We start from the raw sequence: 22,189 nt of genomic DNA, 5'->3' as shown, positions 1-22,189 counted from the left end.
TCATGTCTGTCACTGTGCTGTTTATCTGACACAGCTGAGGCAGAGATTAAGGCCCAATCCCAATTCTATTTTTGTACCCCTTCCCCTTGTCCCTTAAAAACGAGTGTCAAGGGGAAGGGCTTAAAAATGTACCGATAAGAAATGGGACAGCACTACAGCACCTGCACACGTCATCATATGTCATCGCGATCTCTTGCTTCATATGAGATCAGACGATCGCGACTGCTGTAGTGATTCCAGTTGTGTTATTATTTGGTATTTATCTTCAGGAAATCACTGAAGGCATATATTATGTTATCATAATGATCTAATGTGGCAATAAGATCGTAACTATACTGTGCATTTACACAGTGGCCATATTCATCTATGTAAACACACCAAAAATAACATTGACATTATAGCAGACACTGTAAAAAGATCATTCCCAGCAACTAGACATTACTGACAGGGTATTCGAGTGTCAGAATGTTGTGGGACTGCTGTACAGGAGTTATTATAATGGATTATAGATTAAAAAATTAAATAAAACATTTAGCGGTTTTAGTTTTAACGTTTTTTTTTTAAAGCATGACGGTAAAACACGAACGCGGTTATGAATATAATAAAACATGTGTTTGTTTGTTGGAAAGATTCATAATAATGCCAAAAAATACTAATTTGTGGATCTTCTTACTTCTGGGTTCAGCTGTGGCTGGTGTATTCTGAGAAATTTTCTTACCCCTTGGTTTCAAGTGTGGTCCTGAAAAATCTTTGTTCGAATGGGTATCTACCCCTTGCCCTTAGCCCTACGCCTTCAAGCTAAAGAGAATTGGGACACCAAACAAGGGGTAAGGGGAAGGGCTAAGGGGTAGAATAGGGATTGGGCCTAAGGCACACTCTGACAGGCATGTGGAAATGGTGAGCGGGGAGAACTAACATTAAAGACACAGGCAACAAAAACAGCTACATGATTGTTCAGAGCAGAAAATTACAACATTCTGAAAGGTATAATAAAAATCTGATGGGTGTATTGAGCTGAAACTTTACAGACATATTCTAGAGACACAAAAGACTTAAAAAGGGGTATAATCTGTGCCCTTTTAGGAAAAACTATTAATTTGGACGTACTACTATAGGTGAAAAAAACTAAATTATATTTTTACTTGATCTAATCTGATCATCGATCTGCTTATTCAATTTCTATTGCAGAATACTGTTCGACTTCACAGAAAACCGTCAAATAGTGCAATTCAAACCATCTTGTGAAACTGTTTTTATATTGCAATATTTATAGCAGAAAAATAAAATATGGCAATATCTGATTTTTCCAATATCATGCAGCCATAAGGGTGTGTGTGTGTGTGTGTTTTCTGTCAGACTGTGTGTTTGAAGGCAGAGTTTACAGTCCTGGAGAGAGTTTCCAGCCGTCTGAAGATCCTTGTCAGATCTGCACCTGTGAGGTACGGCAATATTGATGACTATATTTGCATTTTTTTGCCTTTCCCATGGTGACAGTACATAATATCTTTCTACTTATTTTGCAAGATACTAGTATTCAGTAAAATATTATAGTAGATACTGTGATCATTTCTTTGGTGTGTTAAATATCATTTAGCAATTTTTTGACAGAGCATCATAATTTCACAGGCTGGATAATAATTTTGACTTCAACTCTACATCTGTAGATGCTACATTTGACCACTCATGTCTGCCAGTTGGAAACATTAAAATGTTGTCACTCAGGAAAAAAAATGAATGACTTTTCCATTCAGGTGCCATAGTGTAATATTTTGTTCATCTAGAAAAAGCCTTATTTCATTTGGTTGTGCTGGAATAAAATTAATATTTACAGATTTTTAAGCTCAATATTATTAGCTCCGTTGAGAAATCATATTTTTGATTGTCTTCTGAAGTTACTTAGCTGCTTTGATTGGCTACTAAGTTAACATAATTAACCAAGTTAAGCATTTTCATTGCACTTTAAGCTGAATACTAGTATCTTGAAATATGTCTAGGCAAATATGATGTACTGTCATCATGAAAAGTAAATCATCATAAAAGAAATGAGTTATTAGAAATGAGTTATTAAAACTATTATGTTTAGAAAATCTCTCCATTAAACAGCAAATAGGAGATATTTTTAAACAGGGTATCCGCGGGGTCTTAAAAAGTCTTAAAATGTCTTAAATCTCAAAAGCTTAATTTTAGACCTTAAAAAATCTTAAATCTACTGAGATATTGTGTTGTAGGTCTTAAATCTTTTTAAACAGGTCTTAATTTTCCCTTGTTCATGTATAGCTACCCAAACACCCATACAATCACCAACAGTCCATCTCAATGAAACTTTTAACTTGCTATTTTAAAATAGCATTAAATAACTTTCCTTGCAGTACCATTTGTTTAAATGTTCTCCATTTATTTACTGCTGAGGATACTGACCTGACCGATATTTTATTATTAAATTACTATTATTGTATTATTAAATTATAATCATTTTTTGATAGGTCAAGTGAAAAACATTTCCAACTGGGATATTCGAAAAAAAATAATCCTTAGCATTTAGCCCTGTATAAGTCTAACATTTCTTAATGGTCTTAAAAATGTCTTAAAACGTCTTAAATTTAACTTGGTGAAACCTGCAGAAACCCTGTTAAAGATTTGCAATTTCACAGGAGGGCTGATCATTTTGACTTCAGCTTTGCATCTGATTTTGTGCTCAGTATTTGCTGACAGTCTGTTTATGTGTTGTAGGTGATGCCGGATGGAGAACAGCACTTGCGCTGTTACAGAAAGCAGTGTCCGAGTTTAGTGGACTGTCCTAAACACAACATCCTGCACGGCAGCTCTGATTCCTGCTGTCCTGTCTGCGCACGTTAGTATGAACAGATATCATGCATCGATTTTCTGAAAATAACCATTGATTGGATTTACTCAATGTTTTTAAGTTAAGTGATTGCAAGTGATTGTTTATATGGGCTAAACTGAAACAAACAAATTAGGTTGAACATGAGTAAATTTAATTTGTTTGTTTAAATTCAGCCCAAATCAATAGTTTGCAGTCACTTACCTTAAAACAATGAAGTAAATTCAATGAATCATTTTTATTGTAGTTTCATTTCACTTGTATAGTTTCTTTTTCTGGTGTGCAATGTTAGTTGATAATACTTTACAAAATCTCTTTATTAAAAAAATTGCAAATCGCTAAATAATTATTTGTTCATTATTCATTCATGGCATCACGGTTGCGCAGTGGGTAGCACGATCTCCTCACAGCAAGAAGGTCGCTGGTTCGAACCTCGGCTGTGTCAGTTGTCATTTCTGTGTGGAGTTTACATGTTCTCCCTATGTTGGTGTGGGTTTCCTCCAGGTGCTCCGGTTTCCCCCACAGTCCAAAGACTTGCGGTATAAGTAAATTGAATATGCTAAATTGTCCGTAGTGTATGTGTTTGAATGTGTGTATGGATGTTTCCCGGTACTGAGTTGCAGCTGGAAGGGCATCCACTACGCAAAACATATGCTGGAATAGTTGGCAGTTCCTTCCGCTGTGGCGACCCCTAATAAATAAGGTACTAAGTCGAAGGAAAATTAATGAATGAATAAAAGTTGTGGATTAAAAAAAACTACAGTTCTGGAAAATGATCAAATTTGCTTTGTTAACAAACTTAAATGAGTGTCTGAGGTTGAAAATAATAATTGAATTTGAACAATAAAATTGCAGCTGAAATAAAATAAAAAAAATCTTTTTAATTCAATTATTAATTTAATTTTAATTATTGTAAAACCTGAAAACTAAAATAAGTAACTAAATAACTGATTTAAACTAGTAAATGCTATAATATTTAATATAATTATTATTTTTATTAAATTGTATTAATATAATTAATATAGATGTCACGGTGGTTAGCACTGTTGCCTCACAGCAAGAAGTTTGCTGGTTTGAGTCCCGGCTGGTTCAGTTGGCATTTCTGTGTGGAGTTTGCATGTTCTCCCCGTGTTGGTGTGGGTTTCCTCCAGGTGCTCCGGTTTCCCTCACAGTCCAAACACAAGGAGCTATAGGTGAATTGAATAAACTAAATTGGCAGTAGTGTATGTGTATATATGTGTCAATGAGTGTGTATAGGTCTTTCCCAGTACTGGGTTGGGTTGGAAGGGCGTCCGCTGTGTAAAGTATATGCTGGATAAGTTGACGGTTCATTCCGCTGTGACCTGATAAATAAGGTACTAAGCCGAAGGAAAAATAATGAATGAATACAAATTATGGATTAAAAAAACCTACAGTTCTCGAAAATAGGAAAATGATCAAATTAGCTTTGTTAACTAACTTAAATGAGTGTCTGAGAGTGAAAATAATAATTGAATTTGAACAATAAAATTGCAGCTGAAATAAAATTAAAAAATATTTTGATCCAATTATTCATTTAATTTTAATTATTTAAATTAAAACTTGAAAACTCAAATAAATAAATAAATAATTTAAACTAGTAAGCGCTATAAAAATTAATATAATAATAATTATTATTTATTTGTATTAATAGAATTAATATAGGCTCGGTCGGTAGCACTGTCACCTCACAGCAAGAAGGTCGCTAATTCGAGCCTCGGCTGGGTCAGTTAGTATTTCTGTGTGGAGTTTGCATGTTCTCCCTGTGTTGGCGTGGGTTTCCTCCAGGTGCTCCGGTTTCCCCAACAGTCCAAAGACATGCACTATAGGTGAATTGAATAAACTAAATTGGCCATAGTGTGTGTATGGGTGTGTCCCAGTACTGGGTTGCTGCTGGAAGGGCATCTGCTGCGTGAAACTTATGCAGGGTAAGTTGGTGGTTCATTCCGCTGTGGTGACCCTTGATGAATAAAGGGACTAAGCCGAAGGAAAATGAATGAATGTATAATTTTATGTTTTTCCGGGATTTAATTTTTCATTTATTAATGATCTTGCTATGTTTATTTCTCATTTTAAACGTAGTCAAGTTTTTCGTTGTTCTACTCTAAAAGAAGGGCAAACGTAAATGTTGACAAAATAACATCATTTCAAATAAATGTACTCAAGACAGACTTTAAGGTATGGTGTGTGTTTCACAATACGATGTACAACTCTGATGTCATTTACAGCTAAACAAAACCTGAAATTCATATCTGAACATGCAGCTCAACTCATTGTTCAAGCTCTTGTTCTCTCCAAACTGGACTATTGCAACTCTCTACTAGCCGGGTTTCCAGCTAATTCTATCAAACCTCTTCAGCTGCATCAGAACGCAGCAGCACGAGTGGTCTTTGATGAACTGAAAAGAGCACATGTCACTCCGCTACTCACCCGTTTGCACTGGCTGCCAGTTGCTGCTCACATCAAATTCAAAGCTTTAAGGTTTGCTTACAAAGCGACCTCTGGCTTTGCTCCTTCTTATCTGCTCTCACTTCTGCAGATTTATGTGCCCTCCAGAAACTTGCGTTCTATGAATGAACGTCGCCTCGTGGTTCCATCTCTAAGAGGGAAGAAATCACTTTCCCGAACTCTCACATTCAATCTGCCCAGTTAGTGGAATGAACTCCCTAACTACATCAGAACAGCAGAGTCACTTGCTGTCTTCAAGAAACGACTAAAAACTCAACTATTTAGTCTCCACTTTCCTTCCTAATCTGTAACTGCCTCTCTGGCTATACCACTAACTGTACTCTCTCTCAAAAAAACATTACTAATGCTTTGCTTCTTAGACTTTACACACCTGAAACTTGTCTATAGCACTTATTCACTGTTGCTCTTATAGTTGTGTAAATTGCTTCCTTGTCCTCATTTGTAAGTCGCTTTGGATAAAAGCGTCTGCTAAATGACTAAATGTAAATGTAAATGGATTTAAAGTGAATACGTTATTAGTCCAATCCTTAATTCGCCAATAACTGTTCTTATAGGATGATGGTTTAATGGTGTGTGTTTCAGAGCCCCTCAGTAACTGCACAGCTACTCTGATTGGTAATGAAGTGCTGGCCACTGATGACCCGTGTTTTACCTGCCAGTGCAAGGTATCTACTGCACCACTGTGTTATCAAGTCATCTGATTTGATATGGAATGATGATGTTTGTGTGTGTGTAGGATTTGACGTGGACGTGTGTTCACCGTGGTTGTCCTCCGCTGAGCTGCTCTCTATCTGACCAGCACACTCCTCCTGACTCCTGCTGCCCCGTCTGTGATGGTACAAGAGTTTACCTGTCAGAAACATTACACTGTGTGTTGTGTGTGCGTGTGTGCGCGTGTGTGTGGGTGTGTTAGTGTATGTGTGGGTGTCTGTGTGTATATATATATATATATATATATTTGTGTATGTACAGTATGTATGTGGATGTGTGTCTGTGTATGCGTATGTGCATGTTTGTGTATGTGTGTGTATGCTGATGTGTAGGCATGCGTGTGTGTATTTATATATAGTGTGTATGTGTGTGTGTGTGGGTAGGTATGACTATATGTGTGTATGCGTATGATTGTATGTAAATGTGTATGCGTATGTGTGTATGTGTATTCATATGCACTTGTATGTGTGTGTATGTGTGTGTGTGTGTGTGTGTGTATGTGTGTGTGTGTGTTTATTTATGTCTCTGTGTATAGGTGTGTGTGTGTGTGTGTACTTGTTTATGTGGTTTACAAGGACACACACTGTATAATGACATGGGGATGACCTATTTGTACTGGTGGTTTATGAGAACATTTCTTGTGTCCTTGTGATTCAAAACATCTAAAAGTCATACATAAGGGGTCTTTTCGTATTTAATATTTGCTACAGGCTTCCTACTGGGACTGGGTTCAGGGGTAGGGTAATGCCAAATAATGTGTTTTTTACACTATACAATACATTACGCATATGGAGTGTGTGTGCGTGCCTTGTATTCCTTACATTGTGGGTACCAAATGTCTTCACAAGCATAGCAATACTAGTTCTGTTTGACCTTGTGGGGACTTTTATTTTAGTCCCCTTTAGGAACACAGCTCATAAATCACACGGAATGAAGTATTTTGAAAATATAAAACTGCAGATTGTTTCCTGTGAGAGTTGTTGGGGTAGATGGACAGAATATACTATTTTTACAGTATAAAAATGATTACGTCTATGGGAAGTCCCCATAAAGATAGCCGTATAAGTGTGTGTGTGCGTACATTGAGCTGTAGATGGGTTTTTTCAGAGTGTGTATTAGAGGGCAGCAACATCCGTGTGCCAGATGGCCAGAGATGGACAGACAAGGAGAACGAGTGTACAACCTGCATCTGTAATGTAAGGACAACTAAAATCTTTCTCTCTGTCTGCTTTATCTATCCATCCTTCAATCATTTCATCTATCTATCTAGCTATATCCACTCATCCTTCGTTCTTTCCATCTATCCATCCATCCATCCATCCCTCGGTCTTTCTATCTTTCCATCATCCATCCATCCATCAATCTATCCATCCATCCATCCATCTATTGCTCTATCCATCGTTCTATCTATCCATCCATCCATCTATCTATATCTATCCATCCACCTATCCATTTCTCTATCGTTCTATCCATTGTTCTATCCATCCATCCATCGATCCATCCCTCGTTCTATCTATCTATCTGTCTATCTATCTATCTATCTATCTATCTATCTATCTATCTATCTATCTATCTATCTATCTATCTATCTATCTGTCTGTCTGTCTGTCTGTCTGTCTGTCTGTCTGTCTGTCTATCTATCTATCCATCCATCGTTCTATCTGTCCATCCATCCATCCATCCATTCGTCTATCTATTCATCTAGCTATCCATCGTTCTATCCATCTTTCTATTTATTTACCCATCCATCCATCCGTCCGTCCGTCCGTCCATCGTTCCATCCATCCATCTAAATCCATCTATCAATTATCCATTACTCTTTCTATCATTCCATCCATCCATCTATTCATTCATCCACCCATTGTTCTATCCATCCATTCATCCATCCAATCTATCTATCTATCCATCCATCCATCCATCGCTCTATCCATCATTCTATCCAATTCAATTCAATTCAATTCACCTTTATTTGTATAGCGCTTATACAATGTAGATTGTGTCAAAGCAGCTTCACATAAAAGGTCACAGTAAATAGGAACAGTGTAGTTCAGTTTATAGTGTTAAGTTCAGTGCAGTTTAGCTCAGATCAGTGTGGTTTAATAATCACTACTGAGAGTCCAAATACTGAAGAGCAAATCCAACGATGCGCAGCTCTATAGATCCTGAACCATGCAAGCCAGTGGCAACAGCGGAGAGGGAAAAAAAAACTTCACTAAATGGCGAAAGTGAAGAAAAAAATCCTTGAGAGAAACCAGACTCAGTTGGGCACGACCATTTTAATTTCTCCGCTGGCCAAACTTTTGTGCAGAGCTGCAGTCTCAGTGGCGGAGGCTGGAAGCTGGCCTCAGCGAAGACTCGTCTGTCTCTGGAGCGTCACAGGAATCAGTCTCACGTTCTCCACTCCTCCATGACCATCACAGTAGCTGCTCAGGATTCGGCCAGGTCCAGGATATAAAAAACCTTGGGATCATCTCGTCGTTGGTCTTGGATCGAATCAGTGACTCTGCATAGTCTGAGGGCCTCGGGAAGAGTATCCCCAGGTGGAAATGGAGAATAAAGAAAATAATTAGCGTAGCTGATGTTCACAGTGTATATCAACAAGATGCATAACCTGTGTGGAAGCCCCCAAGTGGTGCACTAAGTGTATGCTATGTGTATCCATCCATCTATATCCATCTATCCATCCATCCATTACTCTTTCTGTCATTCCATCCATCCATCCATCTATTCATTCATCCACCCATTGTTCTATCCATCTATCCATCCATCCAATCTATCTATCCATCCATCCATCCATCCGTCTATCCATCCATTGCTCTATCCATCTTTCTATCCATCCATCCATCCATCCGTCCATCGTTCCATCCATCCATCTATATCCATCTATCCATCCATCCATTACTCTTTCTATCATTCCATCCATCCATCTATTCATTCATCCACCCATTGTTCTATCCATCCATTCATCCATCCATCCATCCATCCAATCTATCTATCCATCCATCCATCCATCCATCCATCCATCCATCCATCCATCCATCCGTCCATCCGTCTATCCATCCATTGCTCTATCCATCGTTCTATCCATCCATCCATCCATCCATCCATCCATCCATCCATCCATCCATCCATCCGTCCATCGTTCCATCCATCCATCTATATCCATCTATCCATCCATCCATTACTCTTTCTATCATTTCATCCATCCATCTATTCATTCATCCACCCATTGTTCTATCCATCCATCCATCCATCCAATCTATCCATCCATCCATCCATCCATCTATTGTTCTATCCATTCATCCGTCCGTCTGTTCTAAATGTTTCCTTTTTTATGTTTGTCATTTTTTAAAGTCCTTTATTTTTAATCTCAAAAGTTTCATTTCATGCTTTTAAATGTGAAGCAACTCTCACCTAAACCAACCAAACCAAATCCAATTCATGAAACACCTGTGCAAAAAAACACTCTACTACGCTCACAGATATTGAGTAATGTAATACGAGTGTCTGTGTGTTTCAGAAAGGGCACATTGAGTGTGACCTACAGGAGTGTGCTCCTCTCCACTGTCCGGATGGATCCGTTAAAGTCAAGAACCCTGGGAAGTGCTGCCAAGAGTGCACAGACGTGGTAGATGTGGCGTACATATACCCTAGTGCAGAGTGTGTGTACGAGGGACAGCTGTACAGACACAGTGACCAATGGGACGTGGACGAGTGTACGACCTGCACCTGTGTGAATGGAGACGTGCACTGCCAGACCCAGAGATGCCCGACGCTCACGTGTGCCTCGGTGAGATGAGAATAAATGCACATCTGTGAACCTGGAACACAAAATCTGACAAATTAAGAGTCATACATGTGAAATTTGAATAAATACACTCTCCATTGATATTTAGCTGTTGATATTTGATATTGATATTGATATTTGATATTATAATTCAAGAATTTACAGCTTTTTCAATAAAAAAACTGGAATTTGAGGGTTAAAAAAATCGAAATGCTGAAAAAAATAGCATTTAATGTTGTCTAAATTAAGTTTTCAGCAATGCACATTAGTAATTAGTAAATCAAAAATAGTGTTTTGATATATTTACAGTAGGACATTATAAAATATCTTAATGTAACATGATCTTTACTTAAAAAACCCCTATTATGAATTATGAAAGGTCATATTTTGGTTTTGGGGGTCTCCAACAACAGGCTGAATATGAATGCAAGGCCAAAACATTGTCTTATATTATGTATAAATATTACACTGTCTTCATTGTCTTATAATATGCATTTATTTTCACCTAATTATCCTAACGACTCCCTTATGACTTGTTCAGCGATTTACTTTTTCCAAACCCTTACTTTGCGTGACGCTAATCTGTGATGATTGGTCCGATGAATTATAGATTTTTTTTTGAGAATCAATAGTTTTAAACAAGGTGCACTTACAGATTTAAACCTCAGCTGGATGTTTTCATTCACTTAGAGCTGTGTTACATACTGCATGGAAGGTACTTTTTAAAACCCCATAATAGGGGCTCTTTAACATTATATTGATTTTTGGCATAAAAGAAAACTCAATAATTTGACCCATGTCTCTTGTCAAATATGTTCCTGTGCATTATAAGATTGGTTTTGTCATCCAGGGTCACAATTATAGATTATATTAGCGAGTACTTTATGGGTTATATGGTTTTGTATGTTATATAATCTAGTAGTACTTCACATAGCTGTCTGTTTTTCTCTATTGTTGTGAATGAAACAGCGTCTTGAAGAAGACAAATGAGAGGCACTATGCAAAAAATGCTTTCTTTGTGTTAGATTTTTGTCTTGTTTCTAGTCCAGATATCTAAACATTCCTAAATCAAGAAGCATTTTCTAGATGAGCAAAAAATATTGCCTTGTTTTAAGAAATAATGTGTCAAAATTGTTTCCTTAAATTAAGTAAAATAATCTACCAATGGGGTAAGCAAAATAATCTTATGTCAAAAGAAAAAACAAGATTCTGTTTAAGTCCAAGTTTCTTTCTTCTGTTGAACACGAAAGAAGATATACTGAAGAAAGCTGATAACATGTAACCGATTAAAACATTTCTTAAAATGAATCTTCTAATGATCATTAAAATTCAAATAGTTTTTTTTTTTCAAAATTAAAACTAGCACTGACACACATCTCTCAGTATAAACTTAAAACAAACTTTGATATCCATGTCAACACACATGCAAAATTACAATTACATAATGCTTAATGCGTTAAAGCAGCATACAAGGAAATGTGGATTTTTTGCTTCAAAGTCCAAAACTGTAAAAATGTGCCAAAATACAACAAATGTGACTCTTCTTTTTGTGTATTTTCGATGGCTAATATCAGGCCTGTGTTGGTAGATAATTTTTAGGTGTCATTTTAAGTGTACAAAATATTAAAATATGATACTTTTATGATGTGATGTTTTTTTACACATTTGTATTCTCTATTAACCTATGTGTAACCTTTTTTAATTGACACACAAGGACTAAAACTATCACTGTTTGACAGATTTTGAACTTGTGCAGTATAATTGATCTGAGCAGATGGGGCTCTAGGCTAGTTTTGAACAGCAGATGGCACTCAAGGCTAGTTTTGAACGGCAGATGGCGCTCTAGACTAGTTTTGAACAGCAGATGGCGCTCTAGGCTAGTTTTGAACAGCAGATGGCGCTCTAGGCTAGTTTTGAACAGCAGATGGGGCTCTAGGCTAGTTTTGAACAGCAGATGGGGCTCTAGGCTAGTTTTGAACAGCAGATGGCACTCTAGGCTAGTTTTGAACAGCAGATGGCGCTCTAGGCTAGTTTTGAACAGCAGATGGCGCTCTAGGCTAGTTTTGAACAGCAGATGGGACTCTAGGCTAGTTTTGAACAGCAGATGGGGCTCTAGGCTAGTTTTGAACAGCAGAAGGCGCTCTAGACTAGTTTTGAACCGCAGATGGCGCTCTAGGCTAGTTTTGAACAGCAGAGGGCACTCTAGGCTAGTTTTGAACAGCAGATGGCGCTCTAGGCTAGTTTTGAACAGCAGACGGCACTCTAGGCTAGTTTTGAACAGCAGAGGGTACTCTAGGCTAGTTTTGAACAGCAGACGGCACTCTAGGCTAGTTTTGAACAGCAGAGGGTACTCTAGGCTAGTTTTGAACAGCAGATGGCACTCTAGGCTAGTTTTGGACAGCAGATGGCGCTCTAGGCTAGTTTTGAACAGCAGATGGCGCTCTAGGCAAGTTTTGAACAGCAGAGGGCACTCTAGGCTAGTTTTGAACAGCAGAGGGTACTCTAGGCTAGTTTTGAACAGCAGAGGGTACTCTAGGCTAGTTTTGAACAGCAGATGGCGCTCTAGGCTAGTTTTGAACAGCAGAAGGCGCTCTAGACTAGTTTTGAACAGCAGATGGCGCTCTAGGCTAGTTTTGAACAGCAGAGGGCACTCTAGGCTAGTTTTGAACAGCAGATGGCACTCTAGGCTAGTTTTGAACAGCAGATGGCGCTCTAGGCTAGTTTTGAACAGCAGATGGCGCTCTAGGCTAGTTTTGAACAGCAGAGTGCACTCTAGGCTAGTTTTGAACAGCAGAGGGTACTCTAGGCTAGTTTTGAACAGCAGAGGGTACTCTAGGCCAGTTTTGAACAGCAGATGGCGCTCTAGGCTAGTTTTGAACAGCAGAAGGCGCTCTAGACTAGTTTTGAACAGCAGATGGCGCTCTAGGCTAGTTTTGAACAGCAGAGGGCACTCTAGGCTAGTTTTGAACAGCAGATGGCGCTCTAGGCTAGTTTTGAACAGCAGACGGCACTCTAGGCTAGTTTTGAACAGCAGAGGGTACTCTAGGCTAGTTTTGAACAGCAGATGGCACTCTAGGCTAGTTTTGAACAGCAGATGGCGCTCTAGGCTAGTTTTGAACAGCAGATGGCGCTCTAGGCTAGTTTTGAACAGCAGATGGGACTCTAGGCTAGTTTTGAACAGCAGATGGCACTCTAGGCTAGTTTTGAACAGCAGATGGCACTCTAGGCTAGTTTTGAACAGCAGATGGCGCTCTAGACTAGTTTTGAACAGCAGATGGCGCTCTAGGCTAGTTTTGAACTGCAGATGGCACTCTAGGCTTGTTGTTAACAGCAGATAGCGCTCTAGGTTCGATTTTAACACTAGATGGTGCTCTAGGGTAGTTTTTAACAGCAGATAGTGCTCTAGGCCAGTGGTTCCCAAAGTGGTGGTCGGGACCCAATGAGGGGGGTTGCTTGGTGATTTCCAAAAATCGAATTAATTTTATTAAACTATTAGAATTACCATATTTTATCGATAACCTAAAGAAAAAAATTGTAGGTAGTAGTTATGTTTAAAAAACAACAACATACAAATAAAAAACCATCAGCCTTTCGATTTTTTTGCAACTCCTGGGGTGATTACATTATATTAAAGACACAGCGTCAGATCCAGCACATTGATTTCATGGCACCAGATTAAACTTTCTGACGCCTTTACGGCATTCACGTTTAAACGATAAATAGACTTGGGCCTCTTGTATGCGCCATTTAATACAAGGTTTATATATTTATAACCACTTCAGACGATATTGGGGGTCACAAGTCACTGGCGTTGTAATTTTGAGGGTCGTGGGCTGAAAAGTTTGGGAACCCCTGATCTCGGCTACTGTTTAACAGCAGATGGCGCTCTAAGCTAGTTTTTAAACAGCAGATGTTGATTTAGGCTAATTTTTAACAGCAGATGTTGGTAAGATGTTGCTTTAGGCTAGTTTTTTAACAGCAGACAGCCGTCTATGCTAGACTTTACATCAGATGGCCCTCTAGGCTACTTTTTAACAGATGTCAAAATATTATATATTGAAATATGATACTTCAATAATTTTTGACACATTTATGTTCCCTGTTAACCTATGTGTAATCTTTTTAAAACTGACACAGAAAGACTAAAACAAATCACTCTCTGACAGGTTTTACTGTATTAGTGAGCACATTTTCAGCTCGTGCAGTATAATTGATCTGTTCATTTGTGTTTGTAGGATGAAACGCCAGCTCTGGTTCCTGGGATGTGTTGTCCTCACTGTATTCCTCATCCTGCCACCTGCATTGTGTTTGGAGATCCTCACTACCGAACATTTGACGGAAAGATGGTGCATTTCCAGGGCACCTGCACATACGTTCTGGCTCAGGACTGTGAGGGCGGAGACTTCAGGTGCTCTGTGTATTTACTCGCATCTACAAAGTGTTAAGCAGCACATTTGTTTTCAACAATAATAATAATAAGAAATGTTTCTTGAGGATATAATATAATACGTGATTTCAGAAGGATCATGTGATATTAAAGAGTGTAGTTTTAATGCTGAAAGTTCAACCATCTAAGAAATTTATCGTATTTAAAAAGTACAGTACTGTGCAAAAGTCTTAGGCCACAACCAGCTTTGGGAGCTGGTTGAACTACTTTTGGGTGAACTATACTAGACTAGCATCAAATGTCTGTGTTTAATGTGACCTCTTTAGCACCAAGCAACAGACTCTTATTTTTTGCTATGTAATATCAAGCATCTTTAGCATTTAGCATGTTCTGTCTTTCTTTTTCTCTCCAGGTGAATCACATAGTGCCTATAATATTGCCTATGTGTACTGTATATAATATTCAGGTCTGGACTCTGTGGAGGCCATTTCATGACAGTCTTTGCTTCATCAGCTGTTTTTCTCTGCAAATATGATTTCATTACATTAGCAGTGTCTTTGGGTCCATTATCATGCCAAAAAACAAAACTATTACAAATGAGGTGCTTTCTAGTAGGAATTACATGTCGAATTTAAATCTGTCTGTAATTTTCAGCTCTAATGCCAAGTTCAGACTGCAGGAATTTTAAAGTAGTCGTGTCACAGATGTTTTCACACTGCTTGACTATCTGGGCTAGCGTTCTGTCTGTGCTGTGTTTACACTGTAGGATGGATCGGCGACAGAGGGTTTACACTGCGTGACTTTACAATAGGAGAATCGCCAACAACTTTGTCTCAGTCCACAAACTATGTTTCATAACCAAATGCACGCAAGAAATAACATGGGAACAACGCAGTCACGTAGTATATCTTTTGTTATGAACTACATAATGAGAAAGAAGCCTTTAGTGGGGTAGAAAATGTAGTTATATAAGTAATAATTTATATAAAATATTTAGCTCACCTGGGTTTTGAAGGGAATTAGCAATTTCTCCTCAACTTTTTTTTTCTTTTTGGACCCGGTTGTGATATTGCTCAGATGACACTTCAAACAACCACAGGTGCTCCTGCCAAATTTACACTAGTTTTTCCTCCATTTCTTGGGTCCAAATAGACTGAAAATGAGCGCTTTTAACTTCTGCCCCAACCTCCCGCTGGCCTGCAGGTTCCCACACTAGTGGATGCTGCTCTCTCATTGGCTGTAGGTAATCAGCGATGTTATTTTTAATCAGAACACATTTCACATGGCATAATTTGAATTGCCGACAGCTCCAGATATATATAGCATGCCAAATATCTCACGGGTGTCGGCCACTCATCGGAGATTCTCTCAGATTGTGTCTTTGATAGTTCACACTGTGTGATTGTTTCTCACGTGAATGAGCACCGATTTGCATGTGATTTCAGGCATTTGTAGGCGATTTCTCAAAACCTGTCAGCGAGTTAAAATCGGGGCTAAAATCATGCAGTCTGAACTCGGCATAACAGAAATACAGATCGAGCCAAGACAGAAACTCCAGTATTTTTTATTCATTCTTCCATCTTTCTCTAACTCTTTCTTTCATGTCTTAAACAATTAGCCCCAAATAATCCAACTAGAACCTGTATTTTCTGATTATATTTTAATGAAAGAATGAGAAGTAATGTATAATGTCATTATACCCTCACTAAAAAAACCCGTAAAACTGTAACTGGGTGTCTGAGACTTTTGCACACTACTGTATATTAAAATAGCAAACCAGTTCATTTGAAATGCTATAATATTTGGCTGTTTTTTCATGATTAAAAAGTGATAAGAAACCAACTGTTCCCATTTTAATGACCAGGGTCTGATCAAAATTCAAAAAGCATCATGAAAGCAGCACAAACTCTATAAGGACATAAAAGATCGTAATTATGAGTTGAACAGACATGGATGTAACCATACATTTATAATTAAATGCTAAATGCTGACATTTGTGTGTATTTTAGTGTCCATGTGTCTAATGAGGACCGGGGACGTAAAGGAGTTTCTTGGACTAAAGAAGTAACCGTGTTTATTGGGGATGTTGTGGTACAGCTTTTTCAGGACTGGATTGTCAAGGTAGTAGGTTTTTACATTGTTGTTTTAAACCTTATTAGAATTACATTTTAAATCATTATTAAAGGGCCATGAACCCCCCCCCCTCTTTCGGTTCAAGTCTACCGCAGAATATTTTCAAACAATGCTTCATAATGAGAGTGGAGCGCTGAGAGCAGAGGGAGGAGTGGGCGTGGCCAATAGAGCAGGGGAAAAAGGGGAGCGAACAACTGTCAGTCGGCTCACTAAATGAGACACAAGCCATGAGGAGATGCATGACTTTAAAGTTTACAAAATTAAATTAAAAAAAATAAACTAAGTAATTTAATGCCCTGATACATTTGTTATTCATAATTTTGTATACACCTAACCAAAATTTGTTATTACATCATGAAGATAATCGTGTTTATATAAACACTATAAAAGAGGAGGACTTCTCCTCCTGAATCCCTGGGTCTGAATGCAGACACAGTGGATAGCAGTGCAGCAGGTCTCTATCCCTGTCTATTTCAACTATTAACCCTGCCGGTAATCTGGAGGATTTTAAACATAGGCGAACACGGCAGCAGGGATACAGGCGATGTGTCTGAATAATAGTGAACTCACTGATAAAAGACAAAGTCCACCATTCTCCAATTCTCGAACAGCTCTCCTGACAAATATGCTTGCTGCAAACCAACAGCTTTGCTGTATCGGGCCTGACAGAATCACAGGGAAAGCCATACAACAAACCTCGTGGATCATGGAAACAAACACATACGACCTGTGCCGTCCAGACGCGGTCTCACCCAGTCATTGGGTCACAGCTTGGCAGGTCTGCCTTGCCTTCGGAAAGCATGTCCTCTCAATGATAATTAAGGAGCAGGGTCTTCTCATAGGATAAGAAAACTCCGCTTTGAATAATAATGAGAAACCTACGCATCATCACTCCACTAGCAGATTCGCGCTACGTCACCGATTTTGATCCCGCCACAAAAATTATTTTAAACCCGGAAGATGAAATTAGCTGACAAAATCTCAGTTATCCAGTTTTCCCCATGAGTAAAGCTGACAGGTGCTAACATTGTCTAAACTGATGCTCAACACACACATATCTGTTAAAAATGTTTTTAAAAAAGTACTCCAGGGTGTCCTGAACCTTTAATATTCTACTAATAATCATGATGTCATTGTCATATTTGAATGATAGTTTGATGTGATTGGTCTTCTTTTCATTTTTCTTTTTGGTGATTTTGGTGTCATATGCAGCTAAACTGGAAATGTATGATTTTATTAATGCGTGTTGAACATTGACAAATTTGTAATGATTTTTATTTTTATTCATCATTTCTCTAATCCTACAGGTTGATTATGAGCCGGTCTCCCTGCCGTATCTTAAAGAGCCATATATTTATCTGGAGCGCAAAACCAACACTATCCTACTGAACACCAATGTTGGGTTAAAGGTACAGTCTGTGCATATATTTACTCTGGGTACAATCACCAAATATTAGAAATTAACATCATAATCTAGATCTCAATATCTTAAATGTTTCTTCTTGGCATATCAGTCAGATTAAAGATAGAGTAAACTAAGAGGTTTGGAGACATCTCTTGTCTTTTAGATTGTCCTCTAGAGAAGAACATATAGAGCTGTGGTAAAAAATGTTCGAGAAATTGATTCTGTGATTATTCTTTCTCTTATCGATTCTGAGATTAGCTTTGAACAGCAGATGGTTATCTAGGTAAGTAATAAACAGTAGATGTTGCTTTAGGCTAGTTTTTAACCAAGAGTCGGTGCTCTATACTAGTTTTGAACAGCAGATGATGGAGTTCTATGCTAGTTTTTAACACCAGACAGAACTCTAGGCTAGTTTTTACGGCACTCTATAGTTGTTTTTAACAGCAGATGGCACTCTAGGCTAGTTTTGAACAGCAGAAGTCGCTCTAGGCTAGTTTTTAACCACAGATGTCACTCTAGGCCAGTTTTTAACAGCTTTAGGCTATTTTTTTTTACAGCAAATGGTGCTATAAGCTAGTTTTTTACAACTTTAGACTAGTTTTGAATTGAATTGAATTTTGAACAGACGTTTCTTTAGGCTAGTTTTAGAAAAAACAGAAGTTGCTCTAGGCTAGTTTTTAACACAGACAGTGCTCTAGACTAGTTTTTAACCACAAACAGCGCCCTAGGCTAGTTTTTTAACAGCAGACAGCGGTCTAGGTTAGTTTTAAACAGCAGACAGCTATCTAGGCTGGTTTTTAACATCAGGTGGCACTTTAGGCAATTTTTTTTAACAGCAGATGGTGCTATAGGGTAGTTTTAGGCTAGTTTTTAACAGCAGATGGTGTTATAGGCTAGTTTTTAACAGCTTTAGGCTAGTTTTTAACAGCAAATGGTGCTATGGGCTAGTTTTTAACAGCTTTGGCTTGGTGAGTTATGCAAGTTGGCTTTTATGTCACAGGCTTAATGTTAATACAGGTCACTATGAGCACTCTTGTAAGCATACAGCTGCTGTTAAACTGCTGTTAAAAACTAAGCTGTTAAAAACTAAGCTCAGAATTGATTCAAGAGAGCTGTTAAAAAGTATGCTCAAAATTGATTCAAGAGTGAATAGCGATGCATTTTGAAAATCTCAGAATCAATGCAAAATCAATTTCTCAAAAAACTTTTCATCACAGCTCTACTCAGACAATTTAATGTGAATTCAAGTTACTAATACAATTCTTCCCACACTAGATTACCTATATGTCTAGCCAGCTTTCATTCATTTTCATAAGCAATTTGGATGTGATAGGACTTTCAATTTGACTATACAATGTTTGTGATTTAAGGTGTTGTGGAATGGCCGTTCCCATCTGGAAGTCAGTGTTCCCGGTACATACAAGAACCACATGTGCGGTTTATGTGGCAACTTCAATAATTACCCTCAGGATGATATGAAACTACGCACTGGACAAATCGCCACCTCTGAAGCAGCATTCGGAAACAGCTGGAAGGTTAAAACAATAAAAAATACTTATACCTATGCATATTTATTTGCATGTGGGTTTGTAGTTTATGTAGTTGCATGAGTAAAAATTGTTGGTAGAGAATGCGGGCAGCGGTTGTTTATATTGAAAAACATTTTTTTTAAATAGCTCTGACATGACATCTTTAATGCATTGAATTAAAGTGCCCCGCTTACTCTTGTTTAGATATTGCACATGATGTAGTGTTTAATATGGTTGCATGTAACTTTATTTATAGTTTCCCTAAAGAATGAACCAATTCTAAGCTCCTTGAAAGGAGTAATCAGAATTTCCAGCTTTATTTTCTGGACAAATCTATCTGGGCTTGTCGCAAATTTGCATAATGCCATAATGCCAGCCTTTGCCACCATATATTTTGCATAATGCCACCATATGGTCTTCATTGGCTCCCCAGGAATTTGACTCTCACTGTAGAGGCCTGGAAAAGTTTAATTTGTGTTGACAGGATATTATCTTTACTGTCTTGATCAAAGTGAGAAAGAGCTGAAATTCAAATAAGGTAGTTGGTTTGTGACATGCACTGTAAACAGTCGACCAATTGCAACACACTGGGCCAAATCTGACCAATTAGATTAGAGTGGGCTCTCAGGAAGGCGGGGTTTAGAAGGACCAGATATATAAATGCTGCTTTAGACACTGAGAGAAAAGACCTGATGCTGCGATGTATATTTGGTCCTTGTCCTTGGATGCACTGTAAAAAGTGATTACTTACTAAATAAAAGATAAGCAAACCCGTTGACTTAAAAGCGACAAGTTGACTTTACTTAAATATGTGAGTAAACCCATTGTAACATGGAACTGCTACGTTGATTTAAGTTAATATTAATAATTATGCACATAGTTTATTTGCTTAAAGATGTTAAGGCAACAGGTTTATTCACTTATTTTAAAGGGCCATGAAACCCCCCTGTCTCAGCAGGGTGTTTTCACACCTCTAGTTTGAAAAAAGTCAGGAAAGTGGGTAGGGGTGTGAACCTCCACTGGTCTCACAGTTCGGTTTGGTTATGATTATCATGCCATCGAGTCGGTTCAATTCGATATTACTGTGCATTACGATGCATTGATGATGCTTTTCATACAATTATATATTACTTCTCAGCACAACAATTCTTGTATTAAAATTAATAAATATATTTATATGTATATGTTATTTGTAATACAGTTTTGTCCTTCAAGACAAGCAGTAAGATATATGAAATGTACCTTTAAAAACTCAAGTACATGCACCAAACAACATGAGCATTTATAGCTAATAAACAAATGTAAATATCCCACCAGTTCTTATACCCCTATGATTGGTCATGCACTCGAAAGAAAGGGCTGCGACTGGCTGTAACGCTCTGGCGCTGTTCACTGATGATAAACACTGATAAACGGCAGCGGCGATCATAGCTGATCCATGACAGATGCGGAAGAAAAAACTCACTCTACAAACGCGCTCATGTCTGTATCGCTGTAACAGTCAAGAAGAGAAGAAAAGATACCTCACGCCAGCAGGTCGAAGGTCCACAGTGAAAGAGAGAGCGAGCGAGCAAGAGAGAGAGAAATGGAGTTTACTTTCATTTTTCTCCTCAGCAGTGAAATAGCTTCTGCTGTACCTTTAGTGTCAGTGAAAGACTGTCCAGCAAACACACACGCAGTGAATTATGCAGAGTTTCTGTGTTTTAAGTAGTAGGAGTGTTTTAATTACTCGCGCTCGCCTCCCTCGCCATATGCTACCGCAATATAGCGCATGTGAGATAAATGACATCAGTACGTAATAACCAGTTATGATTATTACTAAACCGATACTGAATTGTCTGCGTCTGCATTCTGGGGCTCCGAAGAAACAATTAATTTTGACACCCCTAAAAGTGTGTGAGTCCAGCTTTGTTTAGGTGGGATTGTCGAGTGGCGAAAGAGGGAAGGGTTTGCATGAAAACGGGAGTTTCATTACGTGCACACGCTGATTTTCACAGCGCAACACAAACACAGATGCAGGGGAGATAGATAGTGATTCGGAGAGAAGCATTTAAAGCATATCTGAGAGCTTTGTGGAAGTGGAGGATTTTCAGTCCATAATATTGTAGTGATATTACTTGAAACTGAATAGTAACTAAATCATTTTGACTAAGCCATGTCTTTAAAAACTGAAAGAGTACTCCTGACGATACGAACTAACTTTGCCATCTGAATAAACATAAACAAAGAACGCTGATCACACACTTACCAAACTTGTATGGACAGGACAATCAACACGAACTGGAACTGTGTCTATTTTTTAAAAGAAGACAAGTGGCAAATCCGGATTTCACCATTTCCAGATTCGAAAGGCTCTCAGGTAAAAAATTTCCTAACAAACATATTGTTGTCGCTTGCTAGCAGACCACTGTAATCCACGCATGTGAGTCCACACGCAAGCTGTGCTCTCATCGTGGGGGAATAAAAACAAAAATCTTCGTTGCGGCACATTCATAAACGCAACACTGGCGACCCGTGTCTCCAAGCAATTCTTCTACTACTTGCTTGAATTGCAGTTGGCAACACAACGTGGCGTCTCTCTGAACACTGTAACAGGTAAAAAGAGTCTTTGAATGTCATGCATATTAATGAAGTTGCATCTCGGGCACAACAGAGCGCGCTGATTGGTTCTAACCAAGCCTTTCTCATGAATCAATAAACATACTGTATGTGCTGGAAACTCAGTGATGTCACTTTGTACTGGCCGTTACAGACAGCCAATCTCCACGCTTGAATTTACACAATGATCTCATCAATTTCTTTGTAAACTTAGCTAAATATATGTGTCCTAATAGTACTTTTAGCAACATGGGACATATATATGACTGTCAACATCTCAAAAATGTGTTTAGGTGTTTCATGACCCTAT

General features: G+C 38.3%; 1 protein-coding gene across 1 annotated transcript in view; it reads left to right on the top strand.

Annotated features, from left to right (window-relative positions):
* Nucleotides 1-22,189, top strand: part of kcp (kielin cysteine rich BMP regulator) — a 90,228-nt gene that overhangs the window by 63,335 nt on the left and 4,704 nt on the right. The window contains exons 37-46 of the mRNA XM_056477804.1: nt 1,357-1,439; nt 2,731-2,851; nt 5,912-5,994; nt 6,066-6,165; nt 7,148-7,236; nt 9,561-9,830; nt 14,063-14,235; nt 16,224-16,335; nt 17,655-17,756; nt 19,123-19,287. Coding sequence (XP_056333779.1) covers nt 1,357-1,439; nt 2,731-2,851; nt 5,912-5,994; nt 6,066-6,165; nt 7,148-7,236; nt 9,561-9,830; nt 14,063-14,235; nt 16,224-16,335; nt 17,655-17,756; nt 19,123-19,287 — 1,298 coding nt within the window. The remainder of the gene's footprint in view (nt 1-1,356; nt 1,440-2,730; nt 2,852-5,911; nt 5,995-6,065; nt 6,166-7,147; nt 7,237-9,560; nt 9,831-14,062; nt 14,236-16,223; nt 16,336-17,654; nt 17,757-19,122; nt 19,288-22,189) is intronic.

This window comes from Danio aesculapii, chromosome 18 (assembly GCF_903798145.1).
Source record: "Danio aesculapii chromosome 18, fDanAes4.1, whole genome shotgun sequence".
NCBI lineage: Eukaryota > Metazoa > Chordata > Actinopteri > Cypriniformes > Danionidae > Danio > Danio aesculapii.
Note: the sequence above shows the minus strand (reverse complement) of the source record. Positions and strands in the feature narration are given on the sequence as shown.